Raw genomic sequence first — 15,808 nt, forward strand, 5'->3', positions numbered from 1 at the left:
GGACCCTCCTGGGATCCCCTCGTTGCCCATAGGGGACACCACCGGGCGTGGAGAATTGGCTGAGAATTGGTTCCCCTGAACTGGCCCCAGTGGGAGACGGGGGGGCTAGCTACAAACCCACAGAGGTGGATCAGCCAGGCGAGCTCTGGGGCCAGGAAAATCACTGAGTAGATCGAGGACCATGTATGGAGAAAGAAAGAAAGAAAGAAAGAAAGAAATGGATTAAAAGTTCCAGAGGGGTAGCCGTGTTAGTCTGCATACAGCAAAAACTACAGGAGTCCTGTAGCACCTTAAAGACTAACACATTTCTGCGGCCATAAATTTCATGGACTGCAACCCACTTGGTCAGATGCATGAAGTAGAAACCACAGAACAGTGACAATTACTTCTTGTAATGAGAAAACCATTCCAAGTCCTGATTCAGACCCCGTCTGATTGTATCCAGTTTGCAGATCAGTTCCAGCTCTGCAGTATCTCACTAAAGTCTGTTTTTTGAAGTTTTTTTGTAGAAGTATGGCAACTTTCAGGTCAGCTGCAGAGTGTCCTGGGAGGTTGAAGTGCTCTCTGACTAGTTTATGGATGATACCATTTTTTATGTCTGATTTGTGTCCATTTATTCTTTTGCGTAGTGAGTCCGGTTTGGCCAATGTACATGGCAGAGGGGCATTGCTGGCCCATGATGGCAGATATTACATTAGTAGACGTGCACGTGAATGAGCTCCTGATGGTGTGGCTGATGTGGTTAGGACCTGTGATGGTGTCACTAGAGTCGATGTGGGGGCAGAGCTGGCAACAGGGTTTGTTGCAGGGATAGGTTCCTGGGTTAGTGTCCTTGTTTTGTGGTGTACGGTTGCTGGTGAGTAGTTGCTTCAGGTTGGGGGGCTGTCTGTAAGCAAGGATAGGCCTGCCTCCCATGGCTTCAGCGAGTGAGGTCTCATCTGCTAGGATAGGTTGTAGATCCTTAATGATGTGTTGGAGAGATTTTAGCTGGGGGCTGTAGGTGATGCCAGTGGTGTTCTGTTGTTTTCTTGGTTGGGTCTGTCCTGTAGTAGGTGACTTCTGGGTACTCGTCTGGTTCTGTCAATTTGTTTCTTCACCTCCCCAGGTGGGTATTGTACTTTTAAGAATGTTTTATGGAGATCTTATAGGTCTTTGTCTGTGTCTGAGGGATCGGAGCAAATCCGGTTGTATCTTAAGGCTTGACTGTAGACAATGGATCGTATAATGTGTCCAGGGTGGAAGCTGGAGGCATGAAGATACGTATTGCAGTCAGTTGGTTTTCGGTATAGGGTGGTATTAATGTGACCATCCTTTATTTGTATTGTAGTGTCCAGGAAGTGGATTTCTTGTGTGGACTGGTCCAGGCTGAGGTTGATGGTGGGGTGCAAATTATTGAAATCTCGGTGGAATTCTTCGAGGGACTCTTTCCCCTGGGGCCAGATGATGAAAATGTCATCAATGTAGCATAAGTAAAGGAGACGTGCTTGGGGATGAGTTTTGAGGAAGCGGTGTTCTAGGTCAGCCATAAAAATGTTGGCATCCTGTGGGGCCATGCGGGTGCCCATAGCTGTGTCACTGACTTGAAGGCATAGATTGTCTCCAAATCTGAAGTAGTTGTGGGTCAGGACAAAGTAACAAAGTTCAGCTGTCAGGTGTGCCATATCATCATAAGGGGAAATGTTCCTGATGGTGGGTAGTCCCTCTTTGTGTGGAATGTGGTGTAGAGCTTTTACATCAATCGTGGCTAAAATGGTGTTTTCTGGGAGATCACCGATGGATTGTAGTTTTATCAGGAAGTCAGTGGTATCATGAAGATAGCTAGGAGTGCTGGTGGCATAGGGCCTGAGGAGGGAGTCCACATAACCAGACAGTCCTGCTGTGAGAGTGCCAATGCCTGAGATGATGGGGCGTCCAGGATTCCCATGTTTGTGGATCTTCGGTAGCAGATAGAATAACCCTGGCTGGTGCTCAGGGGTGTGTCTGTGCAGATTTCTACCTGTCTTTCTTTAGGGAGTTTCTTAAGTAGAAACTGCAGAGCTGAACTCATACGCAAACTTGACACAATCAGATTGGGTCTGAACAGGGACTTCGAATGGTTATCTCATTACAAGAAGTAATTTTCACTCTTCACACATTCTCATCTTCTAATCAGCGGTTGTGAATAGGCGTCATGTACTCTAACTGAACTGACTTTGTTAGCACCTACCCTCCCCGTTGTTATGTTTCTCATCCTTGGATGCATATATATATATACACATCTCCAATCTGTGGTTTCAACTTCATGCATCTGACGAAGTGGGTTGCAGCCCACGAAAGCTTATGCCCTCAGAAATTTGTTAGTCTTTAAGGTGCTACAGGACTCTCGTTGTTTTTAAAGACATTAATTGATTGATTTGATTCCTGGAACAAATTATTAAACCCTTTATTTATCACACAAGGATCATAGGCTGATAAGGAACAGCCAGCAGAGGTTTGTTAAGAACAAACCATTTCAAACCAACCTGATATCCTTTGTCGACAGGGTGATTGGCGGAGTGGATGGGGGATGTGGATGTGATGTGACGTATCTTGGTTTTCATTCAGGAGTTTCACACCATCTCACATGACATTGTCCTAACCTAGGGAAATGGGGTCTAGCTGAAATTACTCTAAGGTGGGTGCACACATGGTTGAAAGCCCGTACGCAGAGAGTAGTTTGCTGACAAGGTGGAGAGACATATCTAGTGGGATCCCGCCGGGGTCAGTTCTGCATTGGGCCAATCCAGTATTTTCTTTAACGACTTGGATAACGGAGCAGAGAGAACGCTCATAAAATTTGCAGAGGCCACCGAGATGGGGACCCAAAGTCGTTACAAGCGTGTTGGGGAACTGCAGGGCCCAAGCATCATGTTTTCGGGCCCAGTTCAAATTTGTAACACAGGACCCTTCCCACACATACACACCACAATCCCTCGTCCCACACATACCATCTCATGACCCATGAAAAAAATTTTCCTTAAGCTAATGGGCGTTGCAGTCTGGGCCGGGCCTCCAGGGCTTCCGGGCCACGGTAAAGTGTACCCTTTCCTCCCACCCATGTGGGAACCCTGGTCCCTGCTTTTTTACCCTCCCACATGGCAGGATCTCTAAAAGACCCCCCACCCCTGGTGGCCTCAATCTTTCCTGACCTCTTCAGCCTTCTTCACCAAATCTCTGGGGAAAACCAACCAACCAACAAACAAACACAGGCTGAAAAGGGGAAGTTTACACAACTGAAAGTCTCACCCAGGTTGTTTTTTCCACCCCCATTTTAATCTCCTGCATGTGTCCATCTGTCCAATTTTCACACCTTCTTGCCAGCTTGAACAGGCAAATCCCCCATCTGGGCGTCAGCTATTGTTCTCAATCTAAAATAAATTAGGGGGGAGGAGACCAGGGTATCTGACAGGCAGAGATGCCTCAGAAGAGCTACATGACAGACGCCGCCAGAACTGGACTCACGGACAGAACCCCCTGGTCTACAGGACAAGGCCACCGCCCGCCATGGCCAGCACTTGGGTGAAGAAATTAGAGGAAAGCAGCTGCTACTGGATTCCTGTCCCGTGAGTACAGAGGGTGTTTTAGCCGTACCAGAGCGTTAAGGAAGGCGACTGAGCTAGAAAGGGAGCCAGGAAGCCTGGGTTCTCTCCCGGGCTCTGGGAATGGAGCGGGGGCTAGTGCGTTAGCTCAGGGGGGCTGGGAGCCAGGACTCCTTGGTTCTGTTCTGACCTATGCAGAGCAGAGGGGAATGTCCCGCTGTGCGGCCCCAGTATCGGGGAGGGGTGCAGCAGGAGGATCCCCCAGCAATGCCTGGTTCTCCTGGGGAGGGGTCATGCAGGGCCAGGTTCTGTCCTCCACCCCAGCCACAGATAGTGGGAACAGAGGTGCTTAGTTCACACGACACCAATGACCAGGGAAAAACACTTTCAAAGGTGTCCTGGGCTGGAAGAATGCAGGCCTGCAAATCAAGGTTAACGCAGACCAGCCATACTGTAGTGAGGCGCTCCAGGGATGGGATAGAAGAAGCTGCAGGTCAGGAGTGAGGGACACCGGCAGACTTTGGGGAGACTAGGGCTGGGCTGGCAGGGGGCTGCAGGTCCGGGCTGAGGGGCACCTGCAGAGCTATAGGGGGGAGCCCTAGGACTGGGGTAGCAGGTGCTGCACATTGGGAGTGAGGGGCACCAGCAGAGCTATAGGGGGACCCTAGAGCTGGGCTGGCAGGGGATGGAGGGTGGAGTGGGGGGCACCTACAGAGTTATAACTGAGGATGCTATGGCTGGGCTGGCAGGGGGCTGCAGGGCAGGAGTGAGGGGCACCAGCAAAGCAATAGGGGGGACTCCAGGGCTGGTCTATCAGGGGCTGTGAGTTAGGATTGAGGAGCACCTGCAGAGCTATTGGGGGGACCCCGGGGCTGGGCAATCAGGGGGCTGCAGTGAGGGTGTGAGGGGCACCAGCAGAGCTGAGGGGGCAGTGCTTGGCTAGCAGGGGGCTGTGGGTCAGGAGTTAGGGACACCCGCAGAGCTATGAGGGAGACCCTTTGGCTGGGTCCTCAGGGGCTCCGGGTCAGAACTGAGGGGCTCCCGCAGAGTTACAGAGAGACCTCAGGACTCAGTGAACGGGGCTGCAGGTCAGGAGTGAGGAGCACATGCAGAACTATAGGGGGGACCCTAGGTCTGGGAAGGCAGGGGGGCTCAGGGTAGGGAGTGAGGGGCACCCCCAGAATTGGGGGTGACACCACGGCTAGGCTAGCTGGAGCTGCAGCGTGCAGTGAGGGGCACCAGCAGAGCCAAGGGGGGAATCCTGAGAGCTTTGATAGCTGGAACTGGCTGTTGTGGGGATGCCCAGGGCTGGGATAGCAGGGAGCTATGGGTCGGGAGTGAGGGGCCCCAGCAGGGCTGGGACTGGAGGAATCCAGGGCTAGGACACCAGGGGCTTTGGGTTGGGAGTGAGGGGTACCGGCAGAGCTGTTTCTAAGGGGATTTAACTGTCTCCTCTCTTTAGCCCAATTACAAATATTGGTAGCTGAAAATTTTCTAAACTGAGCCATAAATTTCCCCTTTCACATGTCCCTTGTCAGAGGTAAACCCCTGAACTCACCGTGTGCTGGAGCAAGTCGCTCTCAGCCATCCGTGCCTTCTCCTGAAAGCTCTGCTCTCACACACCATGCTGAGAGCCAAGGCAGGGGAGTTCCCTGCATAGCGAGATGTGGCCCTGGCTGCCTGGGGCTGGATGTAACTGGCAGCCCCCGTGTAGCTGACGACTCAGATTTCAAGTTATTAAATTATCCTATGAGTTCAGCCGGCTCCATTCTTGTGGGGCACTCAACTGGAGACGCGTTCGACTTCGTTTCCAGAGGAGACAAGCTCCAGTGTCTCCGGATAAACCACACTGAAGGTATTGCTCCCAACGCGCCTTTTCTTTGGGCCCCCAGGAATTGAGGCAGCTGGGATTCTTGGGAGACTCTTGCCATAGAGTTGAGGAAAACGTCCAGCAAAATCTTCATCCAAATCAGTCAGAATCTGAGTGGTTTCTTGTGTGGCAATCGGGCTAGAAAAGGGGTGAGCTAGGGGCTGTGATAACCAATCGAGTATAGAGTTGGGGGGGGAAGTTTTTTACCCTATCCCCAAAACTGTGACCCTAAACCAAACCTTAACCCAACTCCTTAAACCCCCCCAACTCTGGCTAACTCAATAACCATGACCCGAACCCCAGCTTCCCAAACCCTGAAAGATTCACCAACTCCTTAACCCCAACATCCTAATCCTCACCCTTTCACACGGACCCTAACTTCATCCTCAACGCCAGATTTCTAATCCCCCTCCCCATCTCTGGCCCCCCAACTCTGATCCTCCCTTCCAATCCAGCCCTAACATGCCAGCCCTATCCCGCAAACCCTAACCTTAGATGACATTAGTCTGCAGTTCTCCTGCCATCAGTAGAATCCTCATTGTTTGTTCCCTATAGCGTGATGGGTCCCTGATCCTCGACTGGGTCTGCAAGGCCAGTGTGATACTAGTGCTGAAGAACAATTATACCCTCAAACCCCTACCTTAATCCCAGCCTTAACCTAACCTCCTCACTTTGACACTCTGAGCACTAATTTCAGTATCCCCATCGGGTACCAAGCAGCTCGGCACCAGAATTATGAGTCATCTGGGCAACCTGGCTCCTTGGCTAGAACCCAAGAGTCTCTCAAACTCCCGCTGGGAAATGGAAGCAGAGCCGGTTGCATTCTGAGTGGTTGAATGGCTGCAAAATTAGCAGGAAATCCAACCACAGCCAGTCAGATATGCAACATGAGACTGGCAAGGTATTTGCACCCAGCCACTGAACCATGACCCTTAATTCTACCCTAGCAACCCATAACTGCAACACCTAACCCTAACCGCTGACCTTTCATCCTCCTCCCCTACATATAATTTTAATCCTAGCTTCAGCCCAAAGGACCCACATGTCCTGGGTTGACTTGGCCAGCCCCAGTCTTTCCTACCCTGGCATGGCAACTCATCGGGGACACCTCACCACCTTGTTCGAGCTGCAGAATTGCAAACTAGCCATTAGGGGCCAATCATTTTGGCAATGAACCAAGGAGCCTAATAAGAATGTAACATTTCATATCTATCCCCAGTTAAAGCAGCTGGTGTCACACGATCTGAAAATCTCCATCTGCAGGACTGAACACCCTGACTTAAGACATACCCGGCTTCCTTGGAGGGACCAGGAACATCCCCAGATTTCAGCTCTTTGCTCAAAACCTTGGGTTGTTTTATAGCGCCACAGGCTGTAATCTGTCCAAGGGGAATTTCACCACCACTTTGGAACCTAATTCCCTTTCACTCTAATTTCACTCTAATTCCCTTTCACTCTAAACCTGCCTCTAATTACTGGGAACAACCCTCCACTCCGTGAAATCAATCCCTGTAACAGCTGAGCAGTCGCACCACCACACGAAACCTTCCAGTCCTTAGAGCAAAGTTTGGGACTCAGGACGCCTGAGTTCTCAACCTCGCTGTATCACTGGCCTGCTGTGTGCAGGTCCCATCCCTGCTCTCTGCCTCAGTTTCCCCTATGACCCTTCCTCTGTCTTGTCTATTTAGACTCTGAGTTCTTTGAGCTAGGGACCATCTGTTTCTGTGTGTACGTGCAACAAATGGTCCTATGGGAGCCAGGATCTCTGTCAGTCTGTCCTGCAACCTGACCACAATCTCTGGCCCCCATTAAACACAGATGCTCTCCACTGGCAGCGAGTGCTGGCCCCAGGACCGGGACAGAGACTCAGCCATTATCTCATGCCCGTCCTCTTTTTCCCTGTGCAGCTACCACCACCGCCCCATCTGTCTTCCCCCTGACCTCCTGCCCCGACGAGGCCACCACCTCCCAGGTCACTTTTGGCTGCCTCGTCACGGGTTACTTCCCCGAGCCGGTCACAGTGAGCTGGAATCCGGGCGCCACATCCACGGGCGTGACGACCTACCCCGCCATGATGAGCTCCTCCGGTCTCTACAGTCTCAGCAGCCAACTCACCGTCCCGGCCAGCAGCTGGGAGTCGGCCACCTACCGCTGCAACGTCCAGCACCAGCCCACCAGCACCAGCATCTCCAAGGAAATCCCAAGTAGGGACAGTGCAGCGCGGCCCAGTGGCAGAGGGCTCTGGGGGAGGGACTCTCATGTTGGGAGCCGATGGAGATAGACGGAGGCCGTGGAGAGAGGGCATAGGTGGATCGTGTTGGGTGTGGAGACAGACAGAGGGACGCAAGGTGCAGTGGGATGGAGGGATGCGGAGAGATTAGACCGTGCAAAGGGAAGCGGCAGGGTCTGTACTGCAGGGAATGGAGCAGGGGGCTCCTTAGGGGTCTGCACAATATTTAACCCCTTCCTCTTCTCTCCCAGAGCCCAAACCCCACGCCCCCGAGGTGCACGTCTTCCATTCCCCCTGCAGCACAGATTCAGAGGAGGCTTCCATCAACCTGCTCTGCATCATCTCCAGCTTCTACCCCCAGAACCTAACAGTGACCTGGCTGGTGAATGGCCAGTCGGGGGTCCTCAGCGGTCACACCAACCATCCCAAGAAGGACTCTGACAGCAAGACCTTCAGCACCCGCAGCGTGGTCATGGTCTCCCAAGAAAGCTTTATGGAGGGCAAGAGGTACACCTGCCACGTGTACCACCCGGGCAGCAACACTACAATCGAGGACCACGCCCGCAAGTGCAAATGTGATGCTAAGCAGCGTCGGTCTGCACGAGGAGGGGATACCCAGGCTCTCCCGTCCACAGAAGAAACCCTGTCTTCCAGCAACATCCACGTCTTCATGGTGCCGCCGTCTCCTGCTGAACTCTATGTGAACCACTACCCCAAACTCACCTGCCTGATCGTCAGCCTGCCAAGCGACACTGGCCTGGGGGTGGTTTGGTCCCGGGAGAAGCCAGGGTCCATGAGTTCTCAGCCCCCGATCATGCAGGAGCAGTCCAATGGCACATTCACTGCCTTCAGTTCCTTGCCCATCCAAACCCGTGACTGGGAGAATGGAGAGACCTACACCTGCAAAGTGGAGCACTCGGACCTGCCATCACCTATCATCAAAACCATCACCAAGAATCCAGGTAAGAGGCGGGCAGGGAGAGACACCCCCTATCCCAGCCCCCGGTAGGGAGGGAGGCTGCGTAAGGGGATGCCCCAACTTCCAACCAATCCAGCCCCTTTCCAGCCCCAAAACCCCACCCCCAAATAGTGCTCCAGAGAGACCAACTCCCAGTCCCCAGCCCCTCCATCCCAGAGCAGCGCAGGAATCTTTCTACCCCATCCCCCTCCCCACCTGGCTCCAGAGGAATGATGTCCGTGGCTCACCTGGGTCCTCTGTCCCTCCCACCCAAGGCAAGCATTCGGCGCCTGGTGTCTACCTTCTGGACCCTCACCCCGATGAGCTGAGCAGTGGCAAAGACTCCGTCAGCCTCACCTGCATAGTGCGGGGCTTCTTCCCCGAGGACATCTCAGTGCAATGGATGAAGAACCACAAAGCCGACACGAGCCTTGAATATTCCACCATCTCACCCATGAAGGAAGGCAAAGGCGACTCCACCTTCTTCCTCTACAGCAATCTGAATGTCAACAAGAGCAGCTGGAACAGCGGGACCTTCTACACCTGCATGGTGGTCCACGAAGCCCTGCCACAGAAATTCACTCAGCGCACCATCAGCAAAGCCTCCGGTAAATGAAGATGGCTCTGCTCAACCCTGCTGCTAGCCTTGTCCAGTAGATAAATATTCCTATAAATAATCTCTGTGCCCTCAACCACAACCACTGAATAAATGGAAGTAGTCTGAGATCACCCCCAGGCCTCCTCGTTGTGGTGTCACTGGGGGATGTCTGTGGGTCGCGGGGTTGGGGGGCTGGAGATGCTGTGCTGCCCCACTGCTGGAGGTGCTAAAACTGGATCCTGGATGGGTGGACACATATGTACCATGGATGGATGGATAGACACATGTCTAGATGCCCCTGAGTGGTGGAGAGACACATGAATACATGCCATGGAAGGCTGGGTGGGGAGATACCTGGGGAGGTGTCATGGAAGGATGGTTGAGTGGAGGCATGACTAAATACACACCATGCAAGTAGGGCTGCAGAGGGGGGGTAGCTGGTCAGCTACACATATACATACATACATACATACATACATATGGCAGAGGAAAGAGCACATTGAAACTGGCTCAGTTGTAACAAGAGGTGTTCAGGGAGAGGGTTAGATGGATACATACAAACGTAGTTCATCAGGAAGGACTCATAGACCTACACATACCACACAGTTGATTATTTTAATTAAAATAGCACCTGCACCCCCTATTGAGAGCAGACCCTTGTTGGGCTGAGCATGGCACAGACACTGTGGAAGACTGTCCCTCTCACAGCCTAAATAGACAAAGGCGGGCAGAAGAAACCGAGGCACCAAGAGGGGAAGGGAACTGTCTCAGGTCCCTTCAGTCACAGAGCTACATATAGAATCCAGTAGCTCTGCATCTTGCCCAATTGCTTATCCCTAGACTGAGAGGAACCGAGGGAAAGGTGGCTGGACAGTTCACAGGGGGTGAATTCCCATGGATAACCAGATGGGGGCAGGATGGAAGGATAAATCTATGGCTCAGGTTGGATGGATTCCCATCCTTAAGGCTGAATGGATGGATAAATGGATGGCCACAGACAGACTGCGATAAGGGGATAGGTGGAGGTGGGGATGAATGGATGTGTAAGTGAAAGGTGGTGGATGGGCGGGTACATATGGCAATTGTCAGTACCAGTAGTGTTCAACAGCAACAGGAAAATGAGCATGCCAAGGGATGGATGCATGGATGGACGTGTAGGGTTATGGATGGATGGATGGATGGATAGGCTTGTAGGGGGACGGATGGATGGGCATGTAGAGGGATGGATGGATGTGCTTCCAGAGGTAGGGAAGGAGGTATGGGCAGGCTCTTACAGTGATGGATGGGTGGATAGGCATGTAGGGGGATGGATGGATGGGTGGATGGGCATGTACGGAAAGGATGGATGGATGGATGCGTGTGCAGGGGGATGGATGGATGGATGGTCTGGCGGATAGGGGGACGGAAGGATGAGATGAAGGGAGAGGTGCCCATGGCAATGGATGTCTGGACAACTCTAGATTTGACAATGAATGGACGGCGATGGATGGCTGAATGTCAATGGGGACAGATGGCGAAGGATGGTTAGGGATGGATGAATCTATAAAGGGATAGCTTGGCAAGTGGATGGGTTGTGTGGGTGGATGGACGGATGGATGGATGGAGGTGAGGAGGGCTGGGACGCTGGATGGATAGGTGGGTCGCTGGATGGCCAAGCAATCCTTGGCATCCCAGTGAGGCGAGATCCTCTAGCTAGGACCCGAGCGTGTCCAGAGGGGCTCTGCTTCAGGGTCGCCCTCCAGAGGAGCAGATGCTCACGGGAAATGTCCAGACAGAATCAGTGGGGAGAGGGTAATTCAAATACCTGCCCCACACACACACCTACCCAGGTGGCTCGGAGGAAAAGGGTCTCCCTCGACACTCAACCTTCTGTGGTAGCTAGGGAGGGGGATGATAGGTGGAAACACCCACAGCAGGGATCAGCTCCTGGGACCCAGGGCCCACAAAGCAGCAGCAGGAGTAGGGCTGTTATCTAGGGGGAAGGGCTGCTCAGTTGTAAGTTGGAGGGGGAATACACAAAGTAGGAGAGTGACCCCAGACCCCCCGTCCCCCACACACGGGCTGCTGTAGTCGTACACACAGAAAGACACACAACACAGAGAGAGACACACAAACATTTACACACAGATCCATGCACCTATTCCCCAGACACCGCTGGGGTGGGACACGGGTGCTGTATATACAGGGACCCCTCACCCTCTATAGGAAACCGCTGCCCCTGTTGTTGAGATCTCTGTCCCCCCTTTAAGTAGGGAGCGAGACCCCCATCCTCCAGCGGGCACCACCCCACTGGACCGTATTCCAGCGAGCAGGGCGGGGGGCGCAGTGGGACAGGCCATGCTCCAGGCCACTCCATTTCTCATATCAGAGTGAAACCTCAGACCGCCGTTCTCAAAATACCCATGGCTCTGCACATAGACACAACCGTGTTCAACAGCCCAATAACCCACACCCGATGCAGCTGCAGCTTCCACGAGGGGCCAAGGGGTTCCTGTATAACCGGCCCCAGAGGTGGCTGCGTTCCACCTGAAGTGACTCCTGGCTCGTTTGGGGAATTGGGGTCAGGCTGGCAGAGGCACACATGTGGGACTCCATCCATCCCGGTCTTTATTGCCCAGCACCATCATCCCGGCACCTCACATGCTCCTCTGGCATTGCGGGATCACGGACAGGGAAATGGAGGTGCAGAGAAATTCAGGCCATGGCACATCCATGACAGAGCCGGGATTTAAACCCAGCTCTCTGGTGTCTCAGCCCAACCCCATCCATACAAGGCAGGCCTGGCGCTGTGGAGACAGGTGTTAATATCTCTACAGCTCCACACGACCTCTAGAGAGAGGCCAGGAGGGGAACGTGCGATTGTGAGCACCCAGGGCATCCACAGTATGGGGTGGCTCAGACTGAGTGGCTAGGGAATTACTAGCAGGCAGGTATCAACACATGGCCAGACTCCAGCACCTGGGTGTAGGGCAACGGTCTCATGGGACGAGTGAGATGAAACCTTTGAGGCTCGGGGCCTTCATCTGATCAGAGCAGGCAGGGAGAGATGGATGGATGGATAGATGGAGAGGTTTGTATCATGGATGGATGGACGGAAAGCTAGAGGGATGAATGGCTGGATGAATAGATGGAGAGGGATGGTCATGGATGGATGGATGGATGCAGGGAGGGATGGCGGATGGATGAAAGTGTCATGGACGGATGGATGGACAGAGAGAGAGGGTTGTAGTCATGGATGGATGGATGGATGGAGGGATGGATGGACTCAGAGGGACCTGGTCATGGCTGGGCGTGTCTATAAACGGGTTGGCGGCGCAGGCGACAGACGGGCTGGTATCGGACACACAGTCCGAGCTGTCTCTGTGACAGCGGCTGGGTCGGCGTTGATGTTTCCTCCTCTCCCCCAACAGAGGTGATCCTGTCAGGCGAGTTTTGCAGCGAAGAAGGCGACGAAGAGCTGGAAGATCTCTGGGCCACCATCTCCGTCTTCATCACCCTCTTCCTCTTGAGTGTGTGCTACAGCACCACGGTGACCCTGTTCAAGGTGAGCGCGAGGGGCCGGCGGCAGGGCGGGGCAAAGGCAGGAGTGAGTGTAGCACCGGAGAGGGTAGCACGGAGCGGGAAGAGAAAGAAGAAGGGTTCATTAGCCAGAGACTTAACGAGTGAGTGAGAAGGAAGGAAGGAATGCAATGGACAGACAGACAGAGCAGCTCCCCCCGGCGCCAACCCCTCTCACACCCACTGTCTCCACCCCACCTGCAGGTGAAGTGGCTTTTCTCCACCGTGGTGCAGCTGAAGCAAGTGAGGGTCCGCGAGTACAAGAACGACATCCAACCCATGCAGTAGGGGCCGCCACCCACCTCCACCTAGAGACAAGGGGTGGGGGCACCACCCTGAGCCCCACAGCTGCCCCCCGCTAGTGCTGTGTCCCTGGGAGACTCCTTGGGGGGGAGAGAGGAGCTCACCCCACATAGCCTACTCAGCCCTCAGCCACTGGGGATATCTGAGTCCCCCGCCCTGGCCCTGGATGGGGGCTGGTGTCCCCTACAGAGTAAGGGCCCCATGTGCTGTTCCTTCCCCCTCTCCCTCAGCCAGCCCTGGGGCCGAATCACAGACACCTTTGTCGCTCTTGCTCTGAATGTTGTGTGTTTAGCTCCTGGCTGTTTTTTTGTGTGTGTGACTTTCATTCTTCGCACTGAGTGGCCGTAAATAAATAAATACATATTCAACGCCGGCTCCTTCTCGTTCACCGCCTCCCTCCCTGACTTTCGGGGGCCCTCCTGGGATCCGCTCCTTGCCCTTAGGAGGCACTATGGGGCATGGAGAATTGGCTGAGAATTGGCTCCCCTGAACTGGCCCCAGTGGGAGACGGGGGCTAGCTACAAACCCACAGAGGTGGATCAGCCAGGTGAGCTCTGGGGCCAGGAAAACCACTGAGTAGACCGAGGACCATGTATGGAGAAGGAAAGAAAGAGAGAATGCTTGATTGCTTGGTATGATTCCTGGAACAAATTATTAAACCCTTTATTTATCACACAAGGATCATAGTCTGATAAGGAACAGCCAGCAGAGGTTTCTCAAGAACAAACCATGTCAAACCAACCTGATACCCTTTCTAGACAGGGTGATTGGTGGAGTGGATGAGGGATGTGGATGTGAAGTGACGTATCTTGGTTTTCAATCAGGTTTTTCACACCGTCTCACGTGACGTTCTCCTAAGCAATGTAGGGAAATGGGGTCTAGCTGAAACTACTGTAAGGTGGGAGCACACATGGTTGGAAGCCCATGCCCAGGGAGTGGTTTGCTGTCAAGGGGAGAGGCGTATCCAGTGGGATCCCGCAGGGTCAGTCCTGCGTTGGGCCCTATCCAATATTTTCTTTAACGACTTGGATAACGGAGCAGAGAGAACGCCTCCGGGCCCTGGTAAAGTGAACCCATTCCTGCCCCCGCCATCTGGGAGCCCTGGTCTCTGATTTTTTGCCCTCCCACGTGGCAGGTTCTCTAAAAGACCCACCACCCCCGCGGCCTCAATCTTTCCTGAGCTCTTCAGCCTTCTTCACCAAATCTTTGGGGAAAACCAGCCAACCAACAAACACGGGATGAAAAGGGGAAGTTTGCACAAGTGAAAGTCTCACCCAGGTTGTTTTTTCCACCCCTGTTTTAGCCCCCTGCATGCGTCCATCTGTCCAATTTTCACACCTTCTCACCACCTTCAGCAGGCAAATCTCCCATGTGGGCGTCTGCTATTGTTCTCAATCTATAATTAATTATCCTGACTATCATTCGGGGGGAGGAGAGGGTTCTGTCTGCCACGCAGAGATGCCTCAGAAGAGCTTCATGACAGACACCGAGCAGCACTGGACTCACGGACAGAACCCCCCGGTCTACTGCTCCGGTCCACGTCCCGCCATAGCCAGCAATTGGGTGAAGAAATTAGAGGAAAGCAGCTGCTACTGGATTCCTGTCCCGTGAGTACAGAGGGTGTTTTAGCCGTATCAGAGCATTACGGAAAGAGACTGAGCTAGAAAGGGAGCCAGGACACCTGGGTTCTCTCCCGGGCTCTGGGAATGGAGCGGGGACTAGTGGTTAGAGCGGCGGGACAGGGCACCAGGACTCCTGGGTTCTCTCCCCAGCTCTCGGAGGGGAGTGGGGTTTAGTGGGTTAGAACGGGAAATCTGGGCGCCAGGACGCCTGGGTTCTCTCCCAGCTCTGGGAAGACAGAGGGGTCTAGTGTGTTAGGGCAGGGGGCTGGGCGCCAGGACTCCTGGGTTCTATTCTGACCTATCCAGAGCAGTGGGGAACGTCCCGCTGTGAGGTCCCAATACCAGGGCAGGGTGCAGCAGGCTGCCTGGTTATGCTGGGGAGGGGTCTTGCAGGCCGGGTTGTGCCCTCCTCCCCCAGGCACAGATAGTGGGAGCAGAGGTGCTTACCTCACACTCCACCAATCAGCTGGGAAAACCAAGGAGAAACGCTTTGAAAGGGCTCCTGGGCTGGAAGAAGGTGGGCCTGCAAGTCAAGATGAAGGGACACCAGACGTGCTGCAGGGAGGCGGCCCAGGGCTGGGCTGGCAGGGGGCTGCTGCTCAGGAGCAATGGGGGGACCCCAGACCGGGGCTAGCAGGGGCTTCGAGTCACGAGTGATGGGCACCAGCAGAGCTATTGGGGGACCCTAGGGCTGGGCTAGCAGGGGCTGTGGGTCAGGAGTGACGGGCACCAGCTGAGCAGGGGGGCAACCCGAGGGCTGCAGGTCGGGAGTGAGGGGCTCCCACAGAGCAAAGGGGGAATCCCAAGAGCTTTTCTAGCCTTGAGATGTGGGGACTGGGGCTGGCAGGTTTGGGGATACCCAGCACTTGGATAGCAGGGGCTGCAGGTCGGGAGTGAGGGGCACTGGCAGAGCTTGGAGGGGCAGAGCTGGGCTAGCAGGGGATGTAGGGTGGAGTGAGGGGCACCTACAGAAATATAACGGAGGATGCTAGGGCTGGGCTGGCAGGGGCTGCAGGTCGGGAGTGAGCGGCACCAGCAAAGCTATAGGGGGAACTCCAGGGCTGGGCTCGCATGGGGATGGTGGGTGGAGTGAGGAGCACCCACAGAGCTCT

General features: G+C 54.1%; 2 gene segments (V, D, J or C); both read left to right on the top strand.

Moving 5' to 3' along the window:
• Nucleotides 1-15,808, top strand: part of LOC137143359 (Ig gamma-2C chain C region-like) — a 163,754-nt gene that overhangs the window by 142,483 nt on the left and 5,463 nt on the right.
• Nucleotides 5,307-13,059, top strand: LOC137143391 (immunoglobulin heavy constant gamma 2-like). The segment is given in 6 exon segments: nt 5,307-5,412; nt 7,335-7,631; nt 7,909-8,619; nt 8,891-9,223; nt 12,624-12,757; nt 12,976-13,059. Coding segments are annotated over 6 exon segments (1,665 nt in total).

Source organism: Emydura macquarii, unplaced genomic scaffold, assembly GCF_026122565.2.
Source record: "Emydura macquarii macquarii isolate MOO-44397 ecotype Brisbane River unplaced genomic scaffold, CSIRO-AGI_Emac_v2 contig_3322, whole genome shotgun sequence".
Lineage (NCBI taxonomy): Eukaryota > Metazoa > Chordata > Testudines > Chelidae > Emydura > Emydura macquarii.